The sequence below is a fragment of the Rousettus aegyptiacus genome, unplaced genomic scaffold, assembly GCF_014176215.1.
Source record: "Rousettus aegyptiacus isolate mRouAeg1 unplaced genomic scaffold, mRouAeg1.p scaffold_m13_p_2, whole genome shotgun sequence".
Classification (NCBI taxonomy): domain Eukaryota; kingdom Metazoa; phylum Chordata; class Mammalia; order Chiroptera; family Pteropodidae; genus Rousettus; species Rousettus aegyptiacus.
This window is the reverse complement of record NW_023416295.1, coordinates 127,716,468-127,742,237: the sequence shown is the minus strand read 5'-3', so window position 1 is coordinate 127,742,237 and position 25,770 is coordinate 127,716,468. Positions and strand designations below refer to the sequence as shown.

At 52.1% G+C, this 25,770-nt stretch overlaps 3 protein-coding genes across 5 annotated transcripts in view; 1 reads left to right on the top strand and 2 right to left on the bottom strand.

Annotated features, from left to right (window-relative positions):
• COPZ1 (COPI coat complex subunit zeta 1) overlaps nucleotides 1-14,079 on the top strand; it is a 41,123-nt gene extending 27,044 nt beyond the window's left edge. The window contains exon 10 of one of the 2 annotated variants that reach the window (XM_016165505.2): nucleotides 14,058-14,079. In XM_016165505.2, the coding sequence (XP_016020991.1) occupies nucleotides 14,058-14,064 (7 nt within the window). In that variant the 3' untranslated portion in view covers nucleotides 14,065-14,079. Of the gene's footprint in view, nucleotides 1-7,221; nucleotides 7,244-14,057 lie in introns of those variants that run through there. The other variant, XM_036236211.1, reaches the window with a different exon arrangement.
• On the bottom strand, nucleotides 522-2,578 carry GPR84 (G protein-coupled receptor 84). Its single transcript, XM_016165501.2, is given in 7 exon segments — nucleotides 522-1,045; nucleotides 1,048-1,197; nucleotides 1,200-1,289; nucleotides 1,292-1,559; nucleotides 1,561-1,696; nucleotides 1,698-1,921; nucleotides 1,923-2,578. Coding segments are annotated over 7 exon segments (1,347 nt in total). The 5' UTR covers nucleotides 2,178-2,578; the 3' UTR covers nucleotides 522-821.
• Nucleotides 5,460-25,770, bottom strand: ZNF385A (zinc finger protein 385A). 2 transcript variants are annotated; one of them, XM_016165497.2, is made up of 8 exons: nucleotides 25,681-25,770; nucleotides 19,154-19,290; nucleotides 11,767-11,877; nucleotides 9,966-10,128; nucleotides 7,816-8,058; nucleotides 7,266-7,435; nucleotides 6,948-7,043; nucleotides 5,460-6,807 (listed from the first exon to the last, which is right to left on the bottom strand). In XM_016165497.2, exons 1-8 carry the CDS (start codon nucleotides 25,688-25,690, stop codon nucleotides 6,577-6,579), a joined length of 1,161 nt encoding a protein of 386 aa, XP_016020983.1. In that variant the 5' UTR covers nucleotides 25,691-25,770; the 3' UTR covers nucleotides 5,460-6,576. The 2 variants fall into 2 exon arrangements, with proteins under 2 accessions (XP_016020983.1, XP_016020984.1); XM_016165498.2 differs by lacking the exon at nucleotides 25,681-25,770 and adding an exon at nucleotides 20,356-20,393.

Genomic DNA, 25,770 nt, shown 5'->3' with positions numbered 1-25,770 from the left:
CTGCATGTGCAATGGTGACAGAATGTTAGTCAGGCTGGGGGAAGGGAATGGTAAGATCTCCCCTCAGCTGGCCCCTGAGCCCCTCTAACTAGAGTCTGTGTTCTGCTTTTATAACTCAGGATGGCAAGAGCAAGTCTAGGGAAATTGAGGGGTCAAGTGAATTAGCCCCAAACAGCATGGCCCTGCTAAGGCAGCTAGGATGCCTGTGTACCATTGCCTCAACTAAACTATTCCATTTCCACAGATTGAGTCCTCTCCTGTGAACATTCTCTTTGGATAAGGCAAGGGCCCGGGGCTAGCCTCACTGAAGTGGCTATCGAAGCTGGATTAAAAAAAAATGTTTTGAGCTGAAAAATATCTGTTTGGAGGGATGGCAGGATCCTGGCAGCAATAGTTTGGGGTAGGGGCCATTTCTGAGAAGTTAAACAAAAAGGTAGGCTAATCCTCTTAAACTCATATGTTTTATACCTAGAAACTCCTCAGCTGAAGGCTATGTCCCAGGCTAAGTGTTTTCTGCCCATGCTCTGCCCTGGGTCCCCCAAAACTCTCTACTATTAGGTTCCAGCTGCAAGCTAACACTGACCTATTTCCTTCTTCCCCAAAGACCACACCTGAGCATTAAAAGGATGGAATTCATTTATTAATAATTAATGCACCTTGGGCAGCCTAAAACATTGAGCAAGGGATGTATATACCTGATTTGGGGTTTGGGGAGAGGTCTGAAAATGCCCACAGGTCTTACTTGCATCTACTCCTATATCAGCTGGCCACTCTAATTCTGGAGGAAACAGTCCCAGATGCTGGTGAGCAGCAACACAGTTCTAATTGAACCTATGGAAACTCTGGAGTCTACAGAAACTCTGAGGCCCCCATTTTAGGAGGGAGCCATAGGCTTGGTGGAACTGGCAGTTCATGGCTGCATAGAGCCCAGGGTTGATGCAACCATTGAGCCAGGTGAGGTTGGCAGCAAGCATATGGACAACCCAGGGAGGCTGGACCCTGGCATCTAAGATGTTGAGCAGCAAGAAAGGGATGTAACTCAGGACACAGCAAAACACATCAGAGTCACCTTCCCAAAATCTGATGGAGAGTCCTGAGTTTTTTGGGCTCTTTTATTTGGCCCAGCCCTGGCAGGTGCTTCTGGAGGGCTTTTCTCTGCCTTCTGCTTAGCTACCTTGCTGTTGCTCTCGTCCCCATGTCTGATGAGTCTTTTTTCAGGGTCTGGATGGTAGCAGCACTGGCTGGTTCAGATGAAATCCTCTCACTGGCCCCTCCTGTTGCCATCCGCTGTCCAGCTCCTGGAAGTGACCAGGCATGGCCTCGTCTGTCCCAGTCACATGGTTGGAGCAGACACTTGCCTGGTGCAGCTTGTACTGATCCAGCACCTGTGCTGCTCACTTCATCTGGTAGTGGGTAAAGCAATAGAAGATGTCTACACTGCTGAGCCCAAGCACAAAGTAGATGCCCATGAGGATGGTGGTGTAAGGCCGGCCTTGGATTCAGTCAAAGCTGCAGGTACAGACTACAGGCACCAAGTTCTAGATAGGCCAGAGGGGGGGGGGCAAAGCTAGCCAAACCCACTACCCAGGTGCCCACCGGCACTATCCCCCTGGCACTGAACACTTGGGGAAAGAGCTTAGGATGGGCAATGAGGAGGTAGCATCCCAAGGCAATGAGGCAGAGGGTGAGGATGGAGGAAGAGCCCAAAAACCCTGCATAAGGTGGCATCAGTTCTCCGGTGTAGGTGAAGGTAGGTGTCCACGGAGAAGGGCTAAAAAAGAGTGCCATAGAACAGATCAGCCACTTCGAGGTTGGCAATGAGAAGGTTGAAGTGGGTACAGAACTTGGGCTGGATGGCCAAGGCCAGGAGGGTGAGCATGTTGCCCATGGTGCCTGTCATAGCCCCCGCCCCCCCCCCCCACGGTAACTGCAACATAACAATAGCCCAGCACAGACTCATGGTAGCAGGAAAAGTTGGCATCGGAGGTGTTCCACATGACAGAGGCTGAAGGAGGGGGTGGGTAGAAGGGGAAGAAAGAGTCAGAACTTGACTTTGAACTTAGATCTCTTGAACAGCTCTGGGCTCTTGGACACTTGAACTGCTTTAGGAGCTCACCAGGCTCCTGAGCCATCCCCAGGCCTCTGCATTTCCATAGGCTCTCATAGTTCTTTCCCATTCTCAAAAATTTCCCCAAATTCTTACCTAATTATCTCCTAGTCTCTGTCCACTCCAAACTCCAGGCCTCATTCAATATCCACCCAGATGCCACCCCTCAGTGCCCTCTAACCTTTTGAATGTCTTTCTTGTCCCCTAAGACCACTCAGGAGTTCCTCTCTGTATTTAGGATACTGCTATAGTCCCTATTCACTACACATACACACTCCTCAGTTTTTTCTGTTTTTATTACCTGGGAGATGAGGAGACAGAGAAAGTAAAAGTACATCCATCACAAAATCGCTCACCCGAGTCTCCCAGCCTTCAATTTTCTCTCCAGTGGAAGAAGAAATTCAACTAACTCAAAAGGCAGTCCTTTCTGGTGGGCAGTCAGGCTTCAAACAGGAGGTACCTTGTTTTTGTGTTGCGTATTATACTAAACTGAAAGAATAAGAAATTTTCTGGTTACCCAAGCTCAGCCACTTCCTTCCCTGCCTCCAGTCCCACTTGTTCTGCGTTGGCTAGTGAAAACTGGGCTTCTCTGTTGAAATCCCCCCGTTACTTACCCCAGAGCCATATTATTTCTCCCTTTCTCCTTCCTGAAACCCAAGTTCTGTTCCCTTCCTTTCTTTGCATGGCAGAACACCTATAAGATCATTGCCAAGAATTGCTGAGACAAAGAGACAGAGCATTAGAATATCTGGGCCATTTCCCAAGGGGCCAAAGTACAAGACGGAGTTCTAGGGTTAATTCTAGGCACTCCAGAAACTTTGGCTTTTTGCGGGGGGGGGGGGGGTGGCGCGGGGGAACTGCCTTCCCTCTCTCCAGGATTTGGAGATGCTTGAAAAAGGAATCAGATGAAGAAAGGTGGAAAATAAAGCAGCCAGGATTCTGGCCTCACTCCCCACAAGTTTCAATCATTCATCCATTCATTCAACAAATATGTATTAGACATTAGGGATACAAGAAGTTTTGATACATGGACTTGTGCATAGTCTAGCAGAAGAGACAGATATGTAAATATAAAAATGCTTAAATGGTTCTCTAAAGCAAGGGTCGGCAGACTTTGGCCTATGGGCCAAAATCTGTCCTGCTATCTATTTTTGTATGGGTCAGGAGCCAACAATTTTTTTTTCTTCCTCATTTTAAAATGGTTCTATTTAAAATGGTTCCTACACAATATCCTTAATTTTACCTCTTGGCCAGCGCAACCTAAAATATTTACTATCTTACCGATTAAGAAAAAGTTTGACAACTTCTGCTCTAAAGTGTATCAGTAGCTTAGAGAAGAGGAGTTAGCTGTTAAGGGAGGAGATCAGGAAAGGGTCCACAGAGAGATATCTGTGCTGGATTTTGAGTGATGAACAGTTTTTTTGGGGAGATAAGTAGGACATCCTGGACAAAGGGAACAGGTTGCATAGAGTCACAAAGGTTTAGGTAGAGGTGAACAAAGAGTGTGAGGTAGGGAGCAACAGAGAAGATCCTGAAGAGGTGAGCAAGGCTGAGATCAAGGAAGGCCTTGTGTATCATGCTGAGGAGCTGGGTTTTATCCTGGAGGCAATGGGGAGATTGGCACTAAGATAACTGTGAGTAGGGAGTGAAAGCATGCAGGCCAGAAATGAGAGAGAGCCGTAAAGAGGCATCAGTTCAGACAACAGACCGGCAGGGCCTGAGTTAGGGCTAGGGCTGGCTTCATGGGCATGCCACCTATGTTACCACACAGGGTTCCACTTTTGAAAAGTCTAGTTTTTGGTTTAATGTTCTGCGGTCACTGTCTTGAGGTCCTTTTGAACAAGGGGCCCTGCTTTTTCATTTTGTACTGCTTCCCACAAATTATGTAGCCAGTCCTGGTTACAGCAATGGTATGGGAACGGAGAACAGTGATCCAGACCTGTAGGTCATTAAGAGGCCAAATAGTACTTATTTAGCGACTCATTGGATGAAGGGTTGGAAAGAAAGATGTCTCAGATGAATCTCAGTTTTCCAGATGGATGATGATATCTTAATAAGATAGGGAATGTGGGGAGCACAGCAAGTTTAGGGAAGGGTTAAATCATGAATTTAGTTTTAAACTAGGTTCGAAGTACTTGTAGGGCATGCTAATATCTCAGCCCCTCTAACCCCAATTTCTTCCAGCGCCTGTCTTTCTTCCCACATGTGACCTAGCCCCTGCTTTTCTCTACCTTTTCTTCTATAGGGCCACTATTACCCCTTAGACTTCTGGACCTGTTTTTTGTTGTTGTTGTGTTTTTGTTGTTGTTGTTGTTGTTTTTAGCTAGATGGACCTGAAAACACAAACAAACCCAAAACTCCTTGATGGGTTCCATTGCTGAACCCACAGTGAACTACCACCCCAACTTCACAGTTGACAAACCAGGGAGGCCCCTATTCTCCTCTCCTTCCTCTTTAACGGCTTTCATCAATTCCCTCCTCCTTTCTTCTTCAAGACTTGGAAGTGGGTAGAAGGGGGAAGTGAGCAAGGGTGCAACTCAGGAGGACCCCATAGAGATTCTGGGTTCTAGTCTGGTCTTTTTTGTTTGACCTTGCCACCCAGTAGTGTTAGAGAGAGGAATCACAGAGTCACTAGCTACTCTTGGGAGTGTATGGTTGAGCTGAATTTTGGAGATAAAGAGAAGACCATTGTCCCCTTGCCCTACCCCTTATGTGAGAGAATAGTGTGCTCCTCTGTTCCACATACCATTTAGGGGACCAGATGGGACTAGAATATCTATAAATAGCATGGTCCCAGTTTTTTGGTATTGGATACACGAAGTCTCAGTAAACTTTTAAGAGACCCAGGCCTGCTTATTTTGCAGATGGAGAAACTGAGGTAGAGAGAGTGGAAGGACTAACCCAAGGACAATATATGGTACCAAGCAGAGCCTAGAGCTCAGATTCCCTGCCCACGCTTGCATGGCGAGGGTTTCCCTCAAGAGGCCCAAGAGCCTTGATTCTTTCCTTTGTCTGAGGATGGGTCTAGACCTGTCTCCTCGATGAGAATTCTTTTCCATGTCATTGGCGCCTCCTGGTGGAGCTGCAGAGAATTCTCAATAGCCGAGTCGGCAATCCGCTACCGGGACTCGAAATGATTCCCTAGCGCCAAGTTTACACTTGAGCTGGACCGAAGTGGGGGTGAGTGGGATGGGGAGCCTCGTTCACTTTGCACAAGCCTCGGATCTTGCCACTTCCCAATCCCCTCCTTCTTCTGGCCCCCTTTCCTGTGTGCCGATCCCCCTTACCATACAGATACATATCCCGATGAAATTGCTCCCAAAATAGCAGGCAAAGATTTAGAGTATGAGTCTAGGGGACGGAGGGCAACGAATCCAGACTTTATTGTCAGGGAGAGGGTAAAGGGAAAGACGTGGGTGTGGGGACAGGGTTGCTACATTGTCAAGCAGAAAGAGTTGATGGGGAGGGGAAGGCCAGTGGGGGCCCGGCCCCCTCTGGGGGTCGGTTACTGGAAAGGCTGACGATACGGAAACCACGGGGAGGGGTAAGGTCACGCCCCGCTGGAGTTGTACAGTGGTGTCTGGTGGGAGGGGACAGCCATGAGGTCTAGGAGCTGGGATGGGGAGGCTACAGACTCTGCGAATCCTGCGGAAAGGGGAGGGGCGGGGGCGAGGCTTCTATTGCTTTTTGCTCACAGTTTTGCGGAAGGCGAGGCGGGGGTGGGCTTGGACTGGACACCCCTTGCCCCCCTCAGTACCCCTTGGGCGATGGGTGCTGGTGAAAAGAATGGAATCTGGACTGGGGAGGAAGAAGGTGAGAAAAGGTTCTATGGGGCATCTACTTGGTCCCACCCAAGTGCCAGAGATGCCCCCAAGTGCTGCCCCCTGCGATGGGCCCGGCTAGACCTGGGGCGGGGTCATGGTGCGGGGCGGGCACAGTGAGGTTGCAGGCGGTAAAACCAAAGTGCTTATGAGGGACCCAGGATCCCGCCTGCTCCCTTCCCCCTGTGGAGGACGGGGGTGTTCACGGAAGCGCTTCGGTTTGGGGGGTAGGGGGCCGGAGTCCCAGAGTCCGCTTATTGCCAAGAAAATCCATTTCTGCCCCCCGGACCCCGACCATGGCTTGTGAACCCCGTTTTGTGCTAGGTTTGGGGGGGAAGGGCTGGATGGACATGGCTTTTGGGAGGGGGGGTGTCTCCAAGGGGGCTCGGGGGTGAGACAGCCCCCCCTTTTCTAGGGGAGAGGGAAGGGCAGGGGGCGGGGTTCCCTGAGATCTGGGGTGTTCCCCCCCTTCTGAAGTACCCCTCCCTCACTACCCCTCCCCTTTCCTGGAACCCCGTACCTCGGGGTGGGGGGGAAGGAGAGAGATCATTCAGGGAGTGCCGGGAGGAGGGGCGGGCTTGGCAGCCCGGAGGCCTGGGTCCCGGCTGGAGGTGGGGGCGTTGAATGGGAGGGGGTTCAGGGTTCAGGTCAGTAGGGGGAGAAGAGGATGGGTCCGTGCGCCGTTCGGATGGGCCCAGGGGCCGGGTGGAGCAAAGGGTGGGTGATCGGCGGTCCCTGTAGGAGAGGTGCAGCTGGAGCTGGGCGCAGGGACAGCGGGGAGCCTGCTGCCGCTGCCATCACCGCAGCCACCGCCAGGGGACTGGGGAGCAGGCCGCCTGCCAGGGACTTGGGCAGCTCCTTGGAGAAAGTCAGCGTGCCCTGCAGGAGAGAGAGGGGCAGAAAGAGGGAGGTCAGTTTTCAGCCCTGCAAACCCCACCTCTCCCCAGGCTGCCTCTAGTCCCCTTCTCCTCCCTGCTCCGGTTTCCCCATTGTTGAATTCTCCAGCTCCCAGGCCTCACCGCCAGCTCCGCGGGGCCCCTAGGCTTCTTGTGACGGCTCAGTAAAGGGTTGGGCTTCCCGGCCACGCCATCTCGGTGCCGCCGGCTGGAAATGTGCTGCAGGGGCGAATGGGTAGGGATTGTGAGTCACCAGGAAAGGAGTAAGGGCCAGGAGGCAGGGCTATAAGGTAGGTAATCACCCCCCAAGCGCCTGGCCCCACCCCTTCTGTGGCACCAAAGGATGACCCTGAACAAGAGCCGCCATCCAAATTCCCTGTTCTCTCTCCCCACTCAGCGGGTAGAACTCCCCAGAATTCCTGGGAAAGGCCTTGGACCCACCTGTTTCAGCTGGACCTCCGAGTTGACCTTGACATTGCAAATCTCACAGTGGAAGGTTCGGTCCTGGACAGGGGCCTCTGGTTCCCCTGGAGTGGGAGGCCCCAGCCTAGGGTAAGCTTTGATGGGGCCCAGCCCACTTCGGGCCTCCAGAATTGTCTTGTGCTTAGTACCTGGAACCCACAGAGGTCAAGAGGTAAAGAGTGGAGGTAAAATTCTCTAGGCCTACTAGGACTCAAATACCCACACTTCCAATTACAATGTGTGTGTGTGTGTGTGTGTGTGTGTGTGTGTGTGTGTGTGAAGTGTGGGTTTTTTTCAAATCCCTTGGGACCCTCCCACCCAAACACTGGGTGAGTCAAGAAAGAGTCATAGGTAAAATAAGGTGGGGAGGGAAACTGAGAGCCAAGGAATGGGGGAGATGATTAGGAAGGGAGATAGGCTGGTAGGTCTTAGAGGGTACAGAGATATTAGAAGTCAGGAGAATTAGATTGTAGGGAACAGAAGTGGGCTGAGGTCAGGGGAGTAGGGGTAGGGGCAGGGAAGTCCATACCTTTGTTATGTGCCTCAAGCTGGGACAGGCTGTTCACTGCCACCTTGCACAGAGCACAGTAGAGCAGTCGCTTGGCCTTTTCCTCCTCTTCCTTGCTACCTCCAGGCAGGGAAGCTGGGGCTGGAGTCCCCCCTTCACTCTTGGTTGCACCCTGACCAGTCTCTGGAATGCTGGGAAGGGATGGGGAGCCAGGCTGTTTCTCTGGGGATCCTGGGGCTGGACCCAGTCCATTCTCCATGGAAACTGTTGTTGGGTGAGAAACATAGAGGTCACCCGAGATGGCTTTTGGAGAAGATTCTTTATATGGAGGAGACTCACCCCCATTTCCTGGAGGGCAAGAGCCCAGGAGTCCCCACCCTGTGACAACATGCATGCACTCATGCCCTGGACCAGAGCCAAATGTGGTCCAGCTGCCGCAGGCTGGGTGTGAGACTGCAATGCCTGGCTCATTTTCCATAAGCAGGGAATGGCTGAGGGGTCCGGCCCCACTGGCCTCCTGTTCAGGGTGAAGCTGGAGGCCAGCCTAGTCAGGGGAGAGACATGGAACAAGGATTTACCCCTCAATGGTCTGCCTGCCAGCCAGCCTGGGTTTCCTGACTGGTCAGTCCCTTTCCATAGTTCTGCCCAGTCCCCAGGGAAGCATGCCAAAGAGCTCTAGGAAGGGACAGAGGCAAGGTAAGTGAGGACAGGTCGAGAGAGACAGACACTGACATGGCAAAAGGGAAACAGAAACAGCAGAAACAGAGAAGGAAGAGACAGGGATGTGGGCTGCTCTATAATTCATGGCTCAATTAAAGATGCACAGGCCCTAGGCCTCAGCGCTGGGTTCTGGCCTCTGTACAGAGGAAACTCTAGTGCTCCCATTCTTGCTCCAGCAGCCGATCCAGTTTCCGGGTCATGAGGAGGCTGGTGGTGGGGGTGGGGAGCTAGTGGAAAGGGACCTCCTGACCCCTGTGGGTGTCCATTTGCTTGTCCATAGTGTGATCTTTTCCTTTCTTTCTGGTACTCATTTCTGACATTCTTTACCTTCATCCCAATCCATACAGCACACTTATATCTCAATCTGGACAGGACTTCATGGCTTATAAAAGCAGGGCAGGTACCTTTATCATCTCCTTAAAGAGATACTGTAGGAACTAAATGAGGTAATATGTATAAAGCTCCTAGAATAGTGCTATTTGAGAAATGTTACCTACCTTCCAACACCACCACCATCATGATCCCCATTTTACAGAGAAGTTATTAAATTAACCCAAGATGATCAAGCTAGGAAGCAGCCAGAGCAGTTAGAACTCAGCTCACCTGCCCACCCTCTCTGTGCATCTTGAGGGATGGAGTGTGTGTGTGTGTGTGTGTGTGTTTTGTGGTGAGAGTGGGGGCCTGTTTCCCAAGCTGGTGGTACAGATGCTTGGTTCTCATTCTGCTTAGGGTGGGGCAGGAAGAACAGGCAAGGATAAGGAGGACATTGTTGGTTGGTTCTCCCTGGAGCTGGACACGACTGACATCTGATGATGGGGGTGTCTTATATCTTCCTGTCTTATTACTCCTTCTTTCTAGTTTCTTGGCTGGAAGTATGGTTGAAAATGGCCACTAGTCATGAGGGAGAAAGGATCTCCAAGTTGCTTTTGTAAATATGGAAGAGACCTCTAAGATCTTAAAGTCTTACTTCCCTATTTCCCAGAAAAGAAAACTCTGGCCCAGAAAGGTCCGAAGATCTACCCAAGATCATCCAGAGAGTTGCCTGGGTTTCCTGAGCTCTCAGTCTCCCATGAGGGGAGCCCCGGTGTGCAGGCCCTCAGATATCCTGATTCTCTCCTCACTCCTCTTTCTAAGATGAAGGGGCCTCTCCTTAGATTTGATGGTTCCCTTTTTCTTGAGAAAGTTTGCCAGGTGTCCTCTCCCTAGCCCCTGAGTCACTGGGTAGTGGGAAAGACAGTGGGGACTCTGTTGAGAGAAGCTGGGGTGGGGGTAGGTGTGATAGGATGGAAATTTTGCATCACGGTGCCTGGCTCCAGGACTCACCTTGGGTGAGGGTGGGGGTGAGGTGAGGACTGAGGAAGAGAGAGATGAAAGCAGAGGAGAATTCTGGGAAGTGGGGAAAGAACAGAAGAGATAAGATCAGTTGAAGAATGTGGAGGAGTCAGACACACCTGGATGGGGAGCTACACCATCCCCATTTGGGGGGGTGCTGCCTGGGGGAGCTGGGTCTCCAGGTTCCCGGACGCCAGGCTCCCGGCCTCGGGTCTTGGCAGCCTCAATGCCTTTGACTCTTCGGGCGTGGCGATTACCCTTGTAGTGTGCCTCAGCCTGGCTCTTTAGGGATGGAGGAAGAAAATGGAAACTGAGATCATCTTTCATCTGACCATTCTCCCCACAGAGCTCCTTTAGGTCCTGGTGTGGTCTCAGCAGGCTGCAGTGAATCTCTATACCAGTGAGATGTAAAGCCCCACACCAAGGAGCCCTGCTTACTCTTGGTGTTCACACTAGCTTCTCAAATTTGAGTCACTAGGAATCTGGATCTCTACCTAGCCCAGGCTCCACCACACTACCATACCCAGGGGCTGGTGCTGATTCAGGCTTTCCACCTAGGCCTGAAGTGAGGGAGGACCCCCACACCTCAGAATCCTAAATGGAAGGGGCCTAGCAATCCAGCCAGTTAGCATCCTCTTAGACCTCAGGCCTGTGTTCCCTGGTCCCAGAACCCAGACTTTGCTGCTTCCATCCTCAGTCTGGATCCTCAGTCTGGGAGTCCCAGGAGCTCTGAGGCCTGGGCTCTATACTGACAACTCCTCCCTGTCTCATTTTCCCTGAAGCCTCTGCAGACACCCTGGAGGACCCTGGCCCCAAGCCCAGCTCTGGAGACAGAGACAGCAGCAGAGACAGCTGTCAAAACAGAGCCGCTTAGTTTGGGAGGGAAGGGGAGGACAAAAAGAGGAGAGGGTTGCCTGCTGTTGGCCCCACCCCCATCCCTCCTGTCTTCCATTTTACACCAGTGAATGAAACCAGGGTGGGAAAGGGGATGGCCGGAGTTGAGGTGAAGGAGAGGCCTAAAGCTGGGTTGGTCCTGGCTCCACCCCACCCCACCATGTGCACCCCTGTTAAGAACATACAATCCTGGAGCCACAAGGTCACCCAGACAGGAATAGAATAGAAATAAAAGGCGTGGATAGGCGGAAAAAGAAGACTGACAACCCAAGGGTAAGATGGTGGTGTGCAAAGCCTGGCAGCATGGTGTGTATATGTGTGGACTGGGTAGAGAAACAAAACATGCTTTATTTTTCCCTGCTCAGCAGAAAGAGAGGCTCTGCTGTTTTTCTCCAAAAGCTCTTGGAACATGCACCTCATAAAGCGTCCTCTAGACCCATGCAGAAATCCTAAGAGAGCCTTGGAGGCTGGAAATCTGGGAGCCCAGACACCTAGGTTCTGAATTTTGGGTGACTTCTCCCCATAGGAAAATCCCATGAGAGGGAGTGGGGACCAGGCCTTGTGTGTGATTTGGAGGGAGGAGGAAGCCAGGAGGTTAGAAGGAAGTGGGTGGGCCAGGGGTGGCATTTAGCAGAGGCCAAGGAAGGCAGAGGCTCTGCAGGGGAGCTGATGACCTAACTCAGCCCTGTGCCCAAGGACCAGTAGGCCAGAGGCCACACTCCCACCCAGACCTGATGGCCACCTGTGTTCCAAGAAATTCTGAGCTAGGGATGCCTCAGTCCCTGAGGGAGGGGTCAGTCTTAGTGGACTAGTCTACTTCATGTCGAAACATACAGCCATCTCTTGTCTCTCTCAAGAGCTTTCTATCATCCCCTGCCCCTCCTGCAGCATCCCATTCCCTGCCCTTCCCCTGATATCCTCTTAATCCTTGCCCCTCATCCAGAGCTCCCAGACTCTGTTTTCCCCCAAGATCCCCTGGCTGCTCCTGCCCCACTCATTGGATAGGTGAGGGGCTGGGTTTCTTACCTGAGAATTGAAGCGGATCTGACAGACATTACAGGAAATGATGGGCCTCTTGGTCTTGAGCAAGGGTCCTCCAAAAGTGTGGGAGAGCACAGCCTTCTGTACAGGGTCCATCTGTAGAGGTAGGCTGGGGTGAGCCAGGAGCCCCAGCACAAGCTTATGTCCATCACCCCCCAGGGGCAGCAGCTGGGTTAAACCAAAGTCCCCAGAGCCTCCTCCCTACCTCTCAGTATGCCTGAGGACTCTGGGCCTCAGTCGTCCCTGATTCCCTCCCAGACCAATCTTTACAGCTCTAGAAGGGATCTGAGGAATCAACTGGCCCAGTGCTCCCATTTGATAGAAAGAAGTGGTTTGCCTAAGGTCACACCAAAGCAGGAACTTGAACGTGGACTCTTGTCTTGGTCTATTATACCATGAAGATCCAACTCTGTCACCTTGACCTATCTCCTACAGCTAGGCTGACCCACCAGCAGCCCACTGACAGGGAGTGTCAAAGCTCCCCAGATCCTAAGGCCTTCAGTTAAGGCCTTTTTTGGCATCTCCTCTGGGGCAATACTATCTACTAAGCCAAGCTTCTGGTCCCAGAAGGCAGATGTTCCCAGTTTCCCATCTCTGGACCCCAGGTTACCTTAACATACTCACTTCCTGGACCTCTTTAAGGCAACAGCTTCTAGAGGGAGTAAAAGAACTCAGGAAAGAGTAGGTGGCTATAGGGAATAATAGGGGAACCTAAGAAGCTGGGCTAGCCAGAGATCTTCTGAACTCCCCCTGATCACAGGGCTTCTAGGGCAGGGCTGCGGGCTGGGCGGGATTGGGAACAGTCTCTACTTCCACCCTGGGTCAGCAGATGTCTTTGCAGTCTCCTGCCAAGAGTTCACATGAGGAGGGGAGAGGATGGGAGTTTCTCTGAGGCCTTCTGCTATCAGGGGATGAAGCCAGGGGCCTGGAGGCATAAAAACTGCCTCCTAGCACGGTCCTCCTCCCTTTTGGCCCCTAGGCAGCCAGGGAAAGGCAGACTGGAATGCAGCTGAGGCTGGGGAGGGCTGTGTGATCCTCCTGGACCTCTCATAAAAATGGAACCAAATTAGAGTTGATACCTTATCTTCCAGATGGAAGGATCAAGTAAAAAACAGTTGTTGGGGGAGTTGGGGGGGGGGCGGTCCTTAGCTTCTCAGCTGAGCCCCTCCCTCTGCCTAGTGGTTTCCATTGAGATACTGGTGAGAGACAGCAACATGAAGCAGGGAGAGGACGGTGTTCAAGTCTGGAAAGCCCACACATCCTGGCTCCCCTCTGCTTTCTCCAGTAGTCTCACTGGCTGGTTGGGGGTAATGTCAGGAAGTGGCTTTCGCATCCCTATGAAATAGGTTGCTCCATTTGGTAGAGATAGAGGTAGAAACCATGACCAGGTTCAGATAACTGGTCTGACTGACAAGTGTCAATCTCTTGGCCTGTCCTTGGCTGAAACTGGCCCCTCTCCAGGGTTTACTTTTCACTTCCTGGAAGCCAAGGAAGGACCAATTCAAAGAAAGCAAAATAGGGAAAGAATGGGTGTGTGTCTCTGTGTCTAGGCAGTCTGTGATCAATCTGTGCATGGGTGGAGTGTGAAGGAGTGTCATGTGCTGTGTGTATCTCAATTATGTATCAACATTTCTGTGTCGTGGGTTCTGCCAAAACCATGAATGGTCAGGTTGTTTAATATTCAGCTGTGTGTTTATATGTGTGGAGGTACGATGTATTTGGCAGAAAGAAAGACAGACCAAGTTGGAGACAGGCTTTAATCAGAAAAAGGAGACAGATGACGGTTCTCAGCTCTCAGTCCCCAGGCATCAGTCCTTCCTATCCAGAGACCCTTAACTCTGCCCCAGGGCTCTCCTCAGTCCCTGGGCTTCCCCACATGCTAGGTGGGGAATGGAATTCAGCCCAAACAGAAACCCAATCTGGGCCAGGAAACCTAAGTAGATTTAAACAGTATGGAGAGAGAAGTGGGATGGAGAGGGGAGAGCAGAGGCCCCTGGTTCTATCTATGCCCCGCTCCATCGTCTCAGCCTGCTCATCTCAGCCTGAGTGGCTGAGGAGCCAGTACCCTAAGGAAAACTTGTGGGCTGACCATCCCAACATCCATCCCCTGACAATTGTCATTGCCCCACTTGAGTCCTTCCTCGGGGGGTTAGAGTCTTTTCTCTTGCACAACCCCCTTCTCAGGTTTAAGTCCATAAATACCAACTAAGGGGAGGGGTGGGCAGGGAAGAGGGGAGCAACCCAGTCAGGTGCGTCCTTCCCACCCTCTCTTCCAGGAACTGAGGAGACAACAGGCTGAAGATGAGGGTTCCTGGGCCCATTCCCTGCGCAGGTGGAATGTGAGCCACTGAAGTGCTGCTTCAGGCCAAGGTCAAGAGGCCCTGGTGACCTAGATGAGGGCTCTCTGGGGAGGGGAAGAGGCCAGCATCTCCCAGAGCCGATTTCACTTCAGAGCCCCTTCCCTAGGATTTTGGCCTAGACACTGCCTGGAAATGTCCACAAAAGAGTTGCCTTCCACCTGCCCTCCAACAGCAGACATGAAGGGGAACTGCTCCCCAAAGCTGGGGTAAAATGAATCAGGAAGGGCAAGGGGGAGGGAAGGGGGGAAACCAGATCAGGAACACGGAAGGGGGGGGGGGCTATGATTATGTTTCCTTCCATTGCCCTTTATCTGATGGTACCTGCTGCCCCTTGTTTGACCACCCCACTTCCCCATCCCCCCAAAATAAAGGCGAAAAGGGAAGGGGGGGTGGAACCTTAGGGATGGAAAGACCTGAAAGCCAGGACCGATAGAAATAGGAAAAGGAGGGCGCTAGGGGTGTCTAAAGAGCAGGTGGGAGCTTGTGGGGGAGAAACGCTGGAAAGGAGAGAGACTGGGATGGGGTCAGGACTGGATAAGAGGGATCTGAGCGGCATGGTAATCTGAGGGTAGGTGTAGGACCAGACGGGAAGTCTGAAGGTTTGGAGGACTCCGAGGATCTGAGAAGCAGAGACCGGGGTATCCAGTATGGTGGCGGCAGTCGGGGCGCGGGCTGGGATCCAGAGATTGGTTAGAGCCACACCGGTTGGGGAGGATGGGTCGGATAACCCGAGGACAGGGCGAAGGGAGAGGTAGTCCGCCCCGCAGGGGCGGGCGGGGATGAGGTGGGGGTGGGGGTGGGGGCGCTGCGGCAGCGGCGGGAGCCTGGGAGAGAGGAGGGGCCGGGTGGCTTACCCTGCGGGACCCGGGGGGCCTCGGCTCCATGGCCCGGGGTAGCGGACCCGGGCAGGGGACCCGAGCCTGGCCGGGCCAGGCAGGCCAGAGACGCGGCTCTCGTTGCCCGGGGTGGCTCGGGGCTGTGCTGCTGGACCGGTCAGGAGAAGGGGAGGCGGTGCCGGCAGGACCGGCCCCGCCCTGGAGGCGGGGCCGAGGGCGGGCTGAGGAAGGGGGCGGGGATAGGGAGTCTAAGAGGGTTGAAGAGGGGCTAGGGCGAAGAGGAGAGGAGGGGTGACACTTGTTCCCGGGCAGACCTAGTGCGGGCGACGGGCCGCTCGGCCTGGCGATAGAACATCAGATGACCTCGGGTTAACTCCGCTGGGGACCCGTGCTGGGTCTAGTGTCCCCACCAAGTCTATGGACGACCCTGTTTCTCTAGCTTGGACATTTCCCCTTTCTTTCATTCTTTCCTCTCTGACCGTCTCTCCTCTGCTGACAGCCTCTCGTCTGAGTCCCAAGACGATTCTTCCCCTGTTCCCTCTGCACACGGGCCCTGGGCCCTTTGAAATGCTGCTTCCTCTACTAGGGATGGGAAACGGAGCACAAGTGTCAGGCATTGTTCTCTCAGTGACTCCTCTGAATCACTGGAGCTGCGGGCACCTGGGGCAGAACAGACCTCAGACTGGGGACATCGTTCCTAACCATTTTCTACCTCCTCCCCTTCTCTCCCCTCGCCTGCCACCTGCTGGAGAACCAGAGTCCCTAAGAACCTATGCTTCATGCACTTGCTGCCCTCTGGCGATCGAGTGCGGGCAGAGCTGGGGGATGAGGGGCAGGAGGTCAGGGTAGCCCACTTCCCCAGACACCTCCTCATCCTCTCTGGGCAGGTCTTAGAATTCCCTCTCTCATCTCTGGGTCTCATGCCCTCCCATTCCACCTAGGGCAGAGAGATGAGTGAAGCAGGGGACTGTATGTAGAGAGACCCTGTGGTCTCCGAGAGACAGTGAGGGACATTAAGGGCAGAGGGGACATATAATACAGGGAGGGGGTCTAACGTGTAGTAACTGCCCACTTAGGAGAGAGATCTGGAGGAATTAGTCCAGGAAGGGAGTGACTCTGCCATAAATAATAATAGTAATAATAATACCACCACCACCACTACCACCTAATGTTGACTGAGCCCTTGGAATGTGCCACCTTCTGTACTGAACTTTTTGCATGGATTACCTAATTTAATCTTCACAACTACTAAAGTACTATCATTATCTTCATTTTATAGATAAGGGAACTGAGGTTAAATAAGTCGCCCAAGGTCATAAACTAGGAAGTGGCTGACTGGGATTTGAATTTAAACCTGGGCAGCCTGACTCCAAAGCCATGTTCTTAACTGCTGCACAGTACTGCCAAAGGCCTGTCTGCAGCTTTTCTGCAGTCCTCATTCCCCTGCAGAATCTGACACTATTGATGCAGCCCGCCACGCTCTCTCCCTTGGCTTCTCCAACTCCACGGGAACCCAGTTCTTTCCCCACCCCCTCCAATGGCTGGCTCCTCCATTTCCTTTGCTGCAGCCTCCTCCTGTTCCCACTACCTAATTATGTTTATTCCCCAAGGCTGAGATCTTGTCCATACTACCTTTCTTTCCCTGATCTTCCTGTAAATAAAAATACTAGCAACAACATAATATTTACTTTGTGCTAGGCATTACGATTATGTAATATGATTCTCATAAGCACCTTGTGAGCTGGTACTAATACTATCTTATTTTACAGCTGGTAAAATTGAGATTCAGAGTGGTTAAGTAATTTGCCTAAAATCACACAGCCAGTACTTTTAGACCATCTATTCAAATCTTGCCAGTCAGATGCCAAAGTTGGTGCTGCTCAACACTTTCCAAGTTTATCCACACTCATGGCTTTAAATAGCTCGTCCCCACCAGAGGCAGTGGAGCTTTGAACAGTAGGGAAGTCAGGAACCCTGGATTATCCACGTGGGGACCTCCTGCAAGTCTCAGTTAACCTCTCTGGGTCATTGTTTCCTTATCTATAAAATGGAGGAAATGATGGAAGACCTGAGGTGAAGTGTAAGTCAGGTATTTAGATGGGGGGTGGGGGAGGAGTATTCCCAGCACCTTCTGCTCCAGTTATACTCAATCAATTGCGCTTTCTCAAGTGCTCTTTTCTAGCCCTTGTTCATGCTATTTGCTTCAGTCTGGAATGTTCTCTAAGGATCCTTTTAACATCCTACTACTAACTCTTCAAAGCCCAAATCATATGTCACCTGCTGCATCTTCAACCCTTTTTTCCACTTCTCTCTTTCTCCTGCTTAGGTCGGGCTGGTCCTTTAGGCACCACCACATCCAGCAAGTCTTTCTTGACACCCTCTTGGGCCCCATACAGGCTAAATGCCTCTGCCACAGCTCTTCTCACACTGTAGGGTAACTGTTAACTTGTTATCTTTTCTACTAAACTGTGAACTCCCCCAGGGCATGAACTGAGTTTTGTGACCTTGACAACAGACATAGTGCCTGGCACATAGTAAGTGCTCAAAATATATATATTTTTTGTTCACTTAAATCATTGTTAGTATCTCTGTCACAATATTTATTAACTCTTCCTGTTTTGCATTGCAGATCACTGCACACATGTCTATATTTCTCCCCTGAATATAAGCTCCTTCAAGATTGGACCATATCATATTAACACTTACATCTCCATCATATCTAGAACGATGCCTTGCTTATAGTCAATACTCAATTTTCTCATATGTAAAATGGGGATAAAACCACAGCTACTATATGGGGTTAGTATAAAGACTGAGATATGAAAAACCCTTTATAAACTTCAAAGTGAAATGCAAATGTTGGTTTGGATTCTTTGGGAGGAGTTTGAAGGAGGCAGCTGTGGTATTAAGAGAACTCCATTTGGAGTCAGAAGCTATGGGTTCAAGTCATACTTCAGCACATACTGTGTCAACTTAGATAAATTACTAAACCCTTCTGAGCCTCAGTTTCTGTCTTCCCATATGTCAAACAGGAATAATGTCTACCATGCTGGGTTATGGTGAAGATTAAATGAGATCATGTGTAGAATTATCTACTGCAGTGGCAGGTGCATTGTTGATGCTTAATACATGTTTGTTAGCTGAATATGGTTTGATCGTGGGTTATCTGAGTTGAATAAGGTTGACTCCTCCCAAATCTTTAGGCTCCAGCCCAGTCTTCAGGCCCCAAATTCAAACTGTCTGTTGGACATTTTTGGTTCAATGTCCCACTGGTACACCAACTTGCCATGTCCTAAAGGGAGTTCAGCGGCCTCACCTGAGATCAGCTTCCTCCTCCAACCTTCTGCCCCTGTCAAGGTGACTTCTTCCTCTCAGTCACAAAGGCTTGAACTCTGGAGTCATCCTTGACTCATCCTCCTTCTTTTTCCCAACTCCCAAACACCAGTTGGTCACCATGATGTGTCAGTATTTCCTTGGAAACACCTAGCCCAGCCACTGTCATTGCCATGGCCCAGTCTGGCACCCCCGGCTTTCCTGTAGGCCCACATTTCTGGGACAGCCTCCTAACTGGCTACCCTCCTCCAGCCTCTATTCCCTTTCATCCAGCTGTGCCACTCATATTCCTCAAACACTTCTCTTACCAAGTCACTCTCCTGCTCAAGCATGGATAATGGCTCTCTCTATTTCATATTGTATTAAATCTAGACAATTTTATCATCCCTCCAAGGTCTACTCCACTGATCCTACCCACCCAACCATAGACTCCAGAGAGCTGGAACTTACAAACTGGCATGCATATACCCCTGCCTCTTCCTTCTTTCTGGATATCACTGCCTTTCTGGATATCCTATTACCCCTCCCACCTCCCTGTATTCAGTATTACCAATCTAGGTCTTGATATTTCTCTAGATAGTGGACTAGATGAAATGATTCATATAAAACACCTAGCACAGTGTCTAGCCCATAGCAAAACCTCAGCAAATATTAGCTATTATTGTTATTAATAGTATACCACATAGCTAACAATACTTGTAATTGACTAGAAGTAAGAGAGATGGGATTCTAAAAAGAGATAAGGAATTAGATACTAGGAGAAGAGGAGGAGAGGGCAAGGGTGGGTCCAAGGGAGAGCTGGGGTTGCAGGAGGGTGGGAAAGGTAAGCAGGCTGCTACTTACAGTGCCGTAGTTGCTAAAGAGGCCCAGGGTGGGGGCCGGCTCCAATGGGAAGGGCAGGATTTGCTTGAGGTCCAGCGGGGGTTGCATGATGGGGGGCTGCCGGAGCAGAGGGAGGGGCCCTGCCCGGCTCAGGCTGCCTGAAGGGCAGAGAAAACATTATGTGGGGCAGGAAGATTAAAGCTGGAGAGCCCCACCCAAGCCTCTCAGTCCCATTCCCCAGCTGGGGCTCCCACACTCAGAAGTGTGACCCCCATGCACACACACTTCCCCTGCTTGTAGAGCAATGGAGCACGGTGCCCTGTGGGTCTGGGGGAAGGTGCAGCCCAGTCCTTCCCTCTGGGCGGTTTTCACTTCCCCTTCCTGCAGCCTCCCTCCTCCAAGACCTTTAGGCATTTTATAGACCAGGAAGAGCACAGACCTCTGCAGGCTGCAGCTGGGCCAGCAGGACTTGGGGACCCTGAGTCCCCAGCCACTCCCTTCTTCTGGTTTTGTTTCTCCCCAGGGAATCCCAAAAGCTAGGTTTCACCCCAAGGAGAACAGTCAGGTGGGTGATTCATCCTACTGCCCAGAGGGGAATATTGAGGCCCAGATTTGGAGGAGAGCTCCCCAAAGAGTTAAAAATTTGTCTCAATCATAATCCTTAATTAACTGTGGACATCTCTAGGGGTAGGTAGTAGGTGAGTGGTATCACTCTGGGAGGTAGACTGCCTGAAGCCTTTCTCAGGGCCCCTTCTTTCAACCTTCCTGCCTTCCCCTCTGCCCCTCTGTCTAACTGGGAGTGTTCAGCTTCAGCTCAACAGGAGGAACCACAACCCAGCCTCTGGGAGGGGAATGCCTAGGTCTGACCCAAAGGGGAAATGAAAGTCCAGGCCAACCACTCCACTACCCCCCAAAACCATTTTTTCTCCCCCCAGAGCCATGGGAGGAACCCCGCCAGGCTCCAAAGTGGTGGCCTAAAGGCCCTTAGGACCCCTCTGGACTTCTGATGGCCTAGCTCCCTTCTGCGACCTCCCCGTGCACAAGTTGGGGAACTTTGGCTGCCCTTCACTACTCCAGCAAGCCCCTGCCAGCAACAGGGGTTCTCAGAACAAAGGCAAACCCAGGAGGCTGCAAGCTTGGCCCCGTCCTCCCTTGACCTCACTTGACAGAGGGTCCCCCTGATCCTTTTCTGCTCCCTGCATCGAGACTTCCCCTTTCCATACCTTCAGTTTCTGGTGCCTGCTGCCCCCAGGCAGTGGCCTGGCCCTGGCCCCCCAGGGGCCTGGGCCTGACAGCGTCCCCTTCCCTTGGATCTGCCCCCTGCCCCCTCCCTTTCCAGCACCCCCCCCAAGTCCAGTCAGTAGATTCAGCCAATCAGAGTCATGCAAAAGTGGGGCAGAGGGGAGGGCGGGGGAGCAGGGATTAGGGGAATCGGAGGAGAGAGGGAGGGGGAGGGGAGGGCTCAGGCACAGCTGGGGGCAGGGAGCTGGTCCAGAAAGGTCTGAAGGGGTCTGTCTCTTTGCCCACTGCTAGGACTGGGTGGCCAGGGTGCCTGAGGCAGAGAGGGGTCAAGGCTGCAGGGAGTTTGGGCTCAAGGTCTAAGGGTTGAAGGAAAGGGCAGGATGCTTGGCTTTGGCCTTTGGTCATCTTGGGGGTCTATACACCCTGTGTGTCCATTCCTTCAAAGCTGGGATGGGGTAGGGGGGATAGGAGGGAGAGAGACAGACAGACAGACAGACATACAAGAGTGAGTGAAAGAGAATAGTGAGGATTGACAGAAGCAGAAATAAATGACTGAGAAAAGGGACATAGACACAGAGAGAAAAGAATAAAGAACAATAGAGAAATGGAAGAGAGTAAATGAGAGAGGAAAACAAAGATACTGCTGAAAAGCTAGACACAAAACTAGAGACTAGGATAGAAATACCAAAGGACAGAGAACATAAAGAGCAAGACAGGGAGAGAGAAGAGAGAGACGGACTGATGCGGCAGTTCGGCCATCTCGCCTTCCTGGTCTGTCCCCTCATGGCTTCTCTTCTTTGCACCCCACCCCCCTCCTGCCTGGCACACAAGACCAGGGCAACCTTAATGAGCCCCGGGTGGCATCAGGAATGGTGAGAGAAACCTGAGCACTCCCAGAGTCCCCGGCACCCAGCGGCCACCCTTAGCAGCTGGTTTGGGGCTGGCACTTGCCCTGCCCTAGGGCACCAGAGGCAGCAGCTCAGCTCCTAGACCCTTTCCGGAACTCTAGACTATCTAGGCAACCTACCTCTCAAGCACCCATCTCAGAGGAGAGAGCCAACTTCTGGAAAAGGCAATGTACTGAGGAGCCTTTATGTGCCAGGTAATGATTTCCAAGTATTATCACATTTAAGCTCTGAGGTAGTGATGGTTTTCCATTTGACATACAAGGAAACTGAGGTTCAGAAAAGTTGGAAAATGACTGATATCACAAAACTTATAAGTACCAGAGCCGGGATTTAAATCAAGATCAGCTGCACTCTGTAGCAAATTCTGTCTCTGCTACATAACCCCAAAGGGCTCTAGTCTAACTCTGAAACAGAGATCTGAGAGCAGGCTTCCATCTTGCTCAAGGAGAGGAAGGGAAGAGCAAGTTTATGCACTTACTGGGATTAGAGGAAAACAGGTAGCAGCCATTCGGTTTCCTATGGCCAGCAACTTATCTTTTCCTTTAATGTGAGTCCTGGCGCAGGGTGGGGTGGGATAAAGGGGAAGGGGAAGAGAGAAGCAGGGGTGAAAGGAGGATGGAGTGAGGGAAGGAAGCAAAGTGGGCCATTGGAGATTCACTTGTCTGCCCAGATTTCTGGGTCCATTCCACTCTGAGATCTGAGGTGGGGAGGAGCAAATAGCAGCTTATAGGATGAGCGGGTAGAAGCGGGGGGTCTTGGTTTCAGGTAGCCCAAGCCTCAGTTCCCTCCCCCACCTCTTTTCTGAGAATAATAGTAGGTGCCACTTATTGAAGGCTTACTATATGTCATACACAGTCTCTCTGTGGATGGCGATGGCGCCACTGCTTACTAGCTTGGACTCTCTCAGTCTCATTTCTCATTTGTCAAATGAGAACAACAGTATCTGCCTCATAGAATTGTTGAGAGGATTGAACAAATCCACATAAAGTACTGGCATGCCACAAGGGAGCTCGACAAATGTGTGCTAAATAAATTAATCTTCATCTTATAGGTGATGACAATCAGCTCAGAGAGGGGAAGTTACTTGACTAAGTTCACGCGGCTAGTGAGGGATTTGAACCTGTCTGTCTGGCTCCAGAAATAGGGCTTTCCAGCACTACACATTTCTGGGTAGATTAGGGAGGAGAAAAAGGCAGGAATACAGTAGGTTCTGGGAAAGCAGGAAATGAGGTAGGAAATCCAGGGCTTCTGACATTTGGTTAGGCGAGGGATTCAGGCAGGTTTGGAGGACGGAGTAGAGAGCAAACTGGAGTGCGTGCGTGCGTGTGTGTGTGTGTGTGTGTGTGCGCATGCATGTGGCACAGGTTAGGCAGGACAGGGAGGAGCTGGGGCCTGGCTGGGGCGGGCCACTCCAGAGGGTAGCTCATTAGAGTAATTACCTCCAGCAGATAGAGCCCCACCCAGCTCTGTGGGGGACTGCCAAGTGCTTTATTAAAGACAGTTCCCAATGAACTTCAGAAGGGTAAACTGTCAAACCCTTGGATGGATGTCTATCTGTCCATTTCTGTGCCCCCTCTAACCCTAGGCACTTTGATCCTGCTCAGGTTTCCTATCCCACACCAAACCACACCTGACTCCTTCCATCCCACTGAGGCCTGGTCTTTTCCTTCCTCTCTTCCTCAGAAGTTCTTGCCAAGTCAGAGTCCCAGACTCTTGGCTATCCGAGGTGGGGTCTGGGGCTTCAAGCCCCTGTAGTAAAGAATGGGCACATCTGCTCTGAGCTGGCTCAGGGAGTGGTCGAGTTTGGGTAGGAACAGGAGCCAGGAAAATGTTAGATTAGGGCTGTGGTTAGTGTTGGTCTGGAGAATAGGCCAGGATGAGATTCAGATTAGATAGAGGTATCAGGATTGGGGTTGTGTTAGGGCCCAAGGTGGTGAAAAGCATGAGGTTGGCACTGGGATAAAATGGGAATTAGACTCTGGGGACAAGGAAGAAATTAGATTCGAGTCTGGGCTGAGATCTCATCTCTAATCCATCTCCCTTTATTTTCAGGCCTTTTGGGCTCTTCTTTCTCCCCAGAAATGCCTAATATTGGGGATTGAGGAGAGAGCCTTGAATCCCTAGGTCTTTCCTTCTTGACCAAGTCCCATGTAAATGTCCCTTTCTACCTCAATTTCCTCCATCTTGGCAAGAAGCAGGCTGAAGGATGAAAGTCTTTGAAGTCGAAGATAAAAGTAACAAGGGGATGATTATGAAACATCGTCCTAAAACCCCAGGGAAGATGTGGATGGGGATAAGGCCAAAGGAAAGAGGTGGCCAGGATGGGAAGAGAGGAAAACTCAACTCCTGGGACAACTTCACAATCTGACAGGAAAGGGCTTCAAGGGCTTCTCCCACTTTGCCACACTAGGGGCCCAGTTGGAGAAGACAGTGAAAAAGACCTAGAACAGAGAACCTGAGCCCAGAACCACCTCCTTAAACCTGGGTCCACAGTTTAGATCTTGAGCAGGCAGGCTGGGCCTCATCTGCTGGGTAGGGCCGCCGTGCACATGGACTCAGTAGACCTCAGCATTCATAACCTGAAAACTTGGTATGGGCCCTGAGGGTGGAGCCTGAGCCCAAGCTGGCAGTTTCCTCCCTCTCTCCTTTCTCAAAATGGCTAAGGAGTGTGGGCCGCCAGGTTTCCCACCCTTCTGTGGGCGGGGCACAAGAAAGGAGTTAATTACAGTATCTTCCAGGCAGCTGTGGAGTCCAATTGGTGGGTCCAGGCATTCTCCCTGTGGTAGGATCTTGACTAGGCTTGAGTAGGTCACTGACCAGGGGAAGTGCACGGCTCACACTAGCCTGCTCTGGACAAGCATGATGCTGCCTTTGGGACTCATGCCTGGGTGGTGCCCATACCCGGGGTGGTGCCCATGTCCAGGGTGGGGCCAGCATACAGGGATTGCAGAGGTTGGAGGAATGTGGAGCCTGTGCTCTGGGGACCTGAGTCCAAGGTGTGTTGGTGAGGGTCACTCTAGGGTAGTCTTCATAGATGGGTGAGAATCTCTTTCCTGCTAGAGATACTCTTGGGAAGGAGGCAGGCAACCATCCGTTACTTCATTCATGTAATAGGTATGATGGAGTGCCAGGTGGAGGGGGTCAGGCATAAAGTGGTGAGGAGATTCAGTAAGGGGAGAGAAAGAGATGGAAGAAGGAGTGCAGAAGGGAGGAAAGACCATTAGAGTGAAGTCAACAGGGGTCAAATGAGAGATAAAAAGCAAAAGAGCCAAGGAAGCAAAGAGTAGAGGGCTTAGGCAGGAGCCAGGCAAGCTCTGAGGCACCATCATGGAGCTGGTGTCCCCAGTGGGCAGCAGGGCCTGGTTGGGGGGGCTCCCACCAGTAAACAAGCCCAGGAATTGACCTAGCCAGGGCAGAAGTCAGAGGTCAGAGGACAGAGCAGGCCTGTGTACTAGCTGGATGGAGGCAGGGGCCCAGAGCCCAGCTGATGAGTCCAGCACACGGCTCCTCCATCCCTCTCCTCCACCACCTGGGGGCTCCCTTCCGATGTAGGTCATGGGGATGGGGTGGCAGTGGCTGAAGGGCTGTCAGAGCCCCAGGGGAATTCCCTTCCCCCATCCTTACTCTCTCTGTTGCCCCTTCCTCTCCTAGTGCCCGCCACGCCACCCTCAAGGCAGGGGTGGGGATGGGGTGGGGGAAGAAGGAAGAAGAAGAAGGAAGCCGGGAAGGAAGGGCCCAGGCAGCCAGAGCAGGGAGAGAGGGGCAGGTCTCGGCGTGTTGGGGCAGGATGGCTGCGGAGACAGGATCTGAACCGCAGGGCCCTGGGATGGACAGTTTCCCACCCCTTCGTCTCCTCAGCCCCCTTATCTCCAGCCTTCAGGTTCCCCCACCTCTCACCACACACACCTTGAAGCTACACCCACCGTCTTCTCCCCACCCCCCGCCCCGACCGCCCCCCACTTCCTCCTTTCCCTCTTATCCTGGGCCCAGAAGGGTGTCGGAGTGTCAGATCTAAGGGTGGGGGAAGGCGCTGGGAATGGGAGTGGAGGGGGGAGACGGGTCAGAACCTTACCCTCAACTCCACCAGGTCAGGACCAGCCCCCTCCCCCGGCCTCCCATAGACTGTCATATAATATTCATGAGCCTCATGAATACGCAATGTTCTCATAATGGGGCAGGGGTCTCACTCGGCTCTGTCTGCCCCTTTACCACTCCTTAGATTACCCGGAGAAGCGCCAGGTTTGGGAAGAGGACCCCAGATGTGGAGCCAGATGAAGGGGGAGGGGGAACCGGTCGCTGACGGGCGGCAGCAGTCACCGCGGTGCCGGGAGGTTGGGGAGGGTGACCTACTGAGAGGGACCCAGAAGCCTGGAGCTTGGAGCAGTAGAACCCACTCACCGAGGATCATGCTGGGGACCCAGGTGCCCGGGCTTCCACGCCGCTCTGTCCCGGGGGCCGTTCTGGTCCGGCTGGGGGTACAGGGGGAGG

What these genes read in the sequence shown, in the direction of transcription:
- ZNF385A (XM_016165497.2), bottom strand. An exon ending in GCTTGAGGCACATAACAAAG is followed by an intron (nt 7,436 to 7,815) that starts GTATGGACTTCC and finishes TGTGGGTTCCAG; the next exon opens with GTACTAAGCACAAGACAATT. An exon ending in CGGAGGTCCAGCTGAAACAG is followed by an intron (nt 7,044 to 7,265) that starts GTGGGTCCAAGG and finishes TCGCCCCTGCAG; the next exon opens with CACATTTCCAGCCGGCGGCA.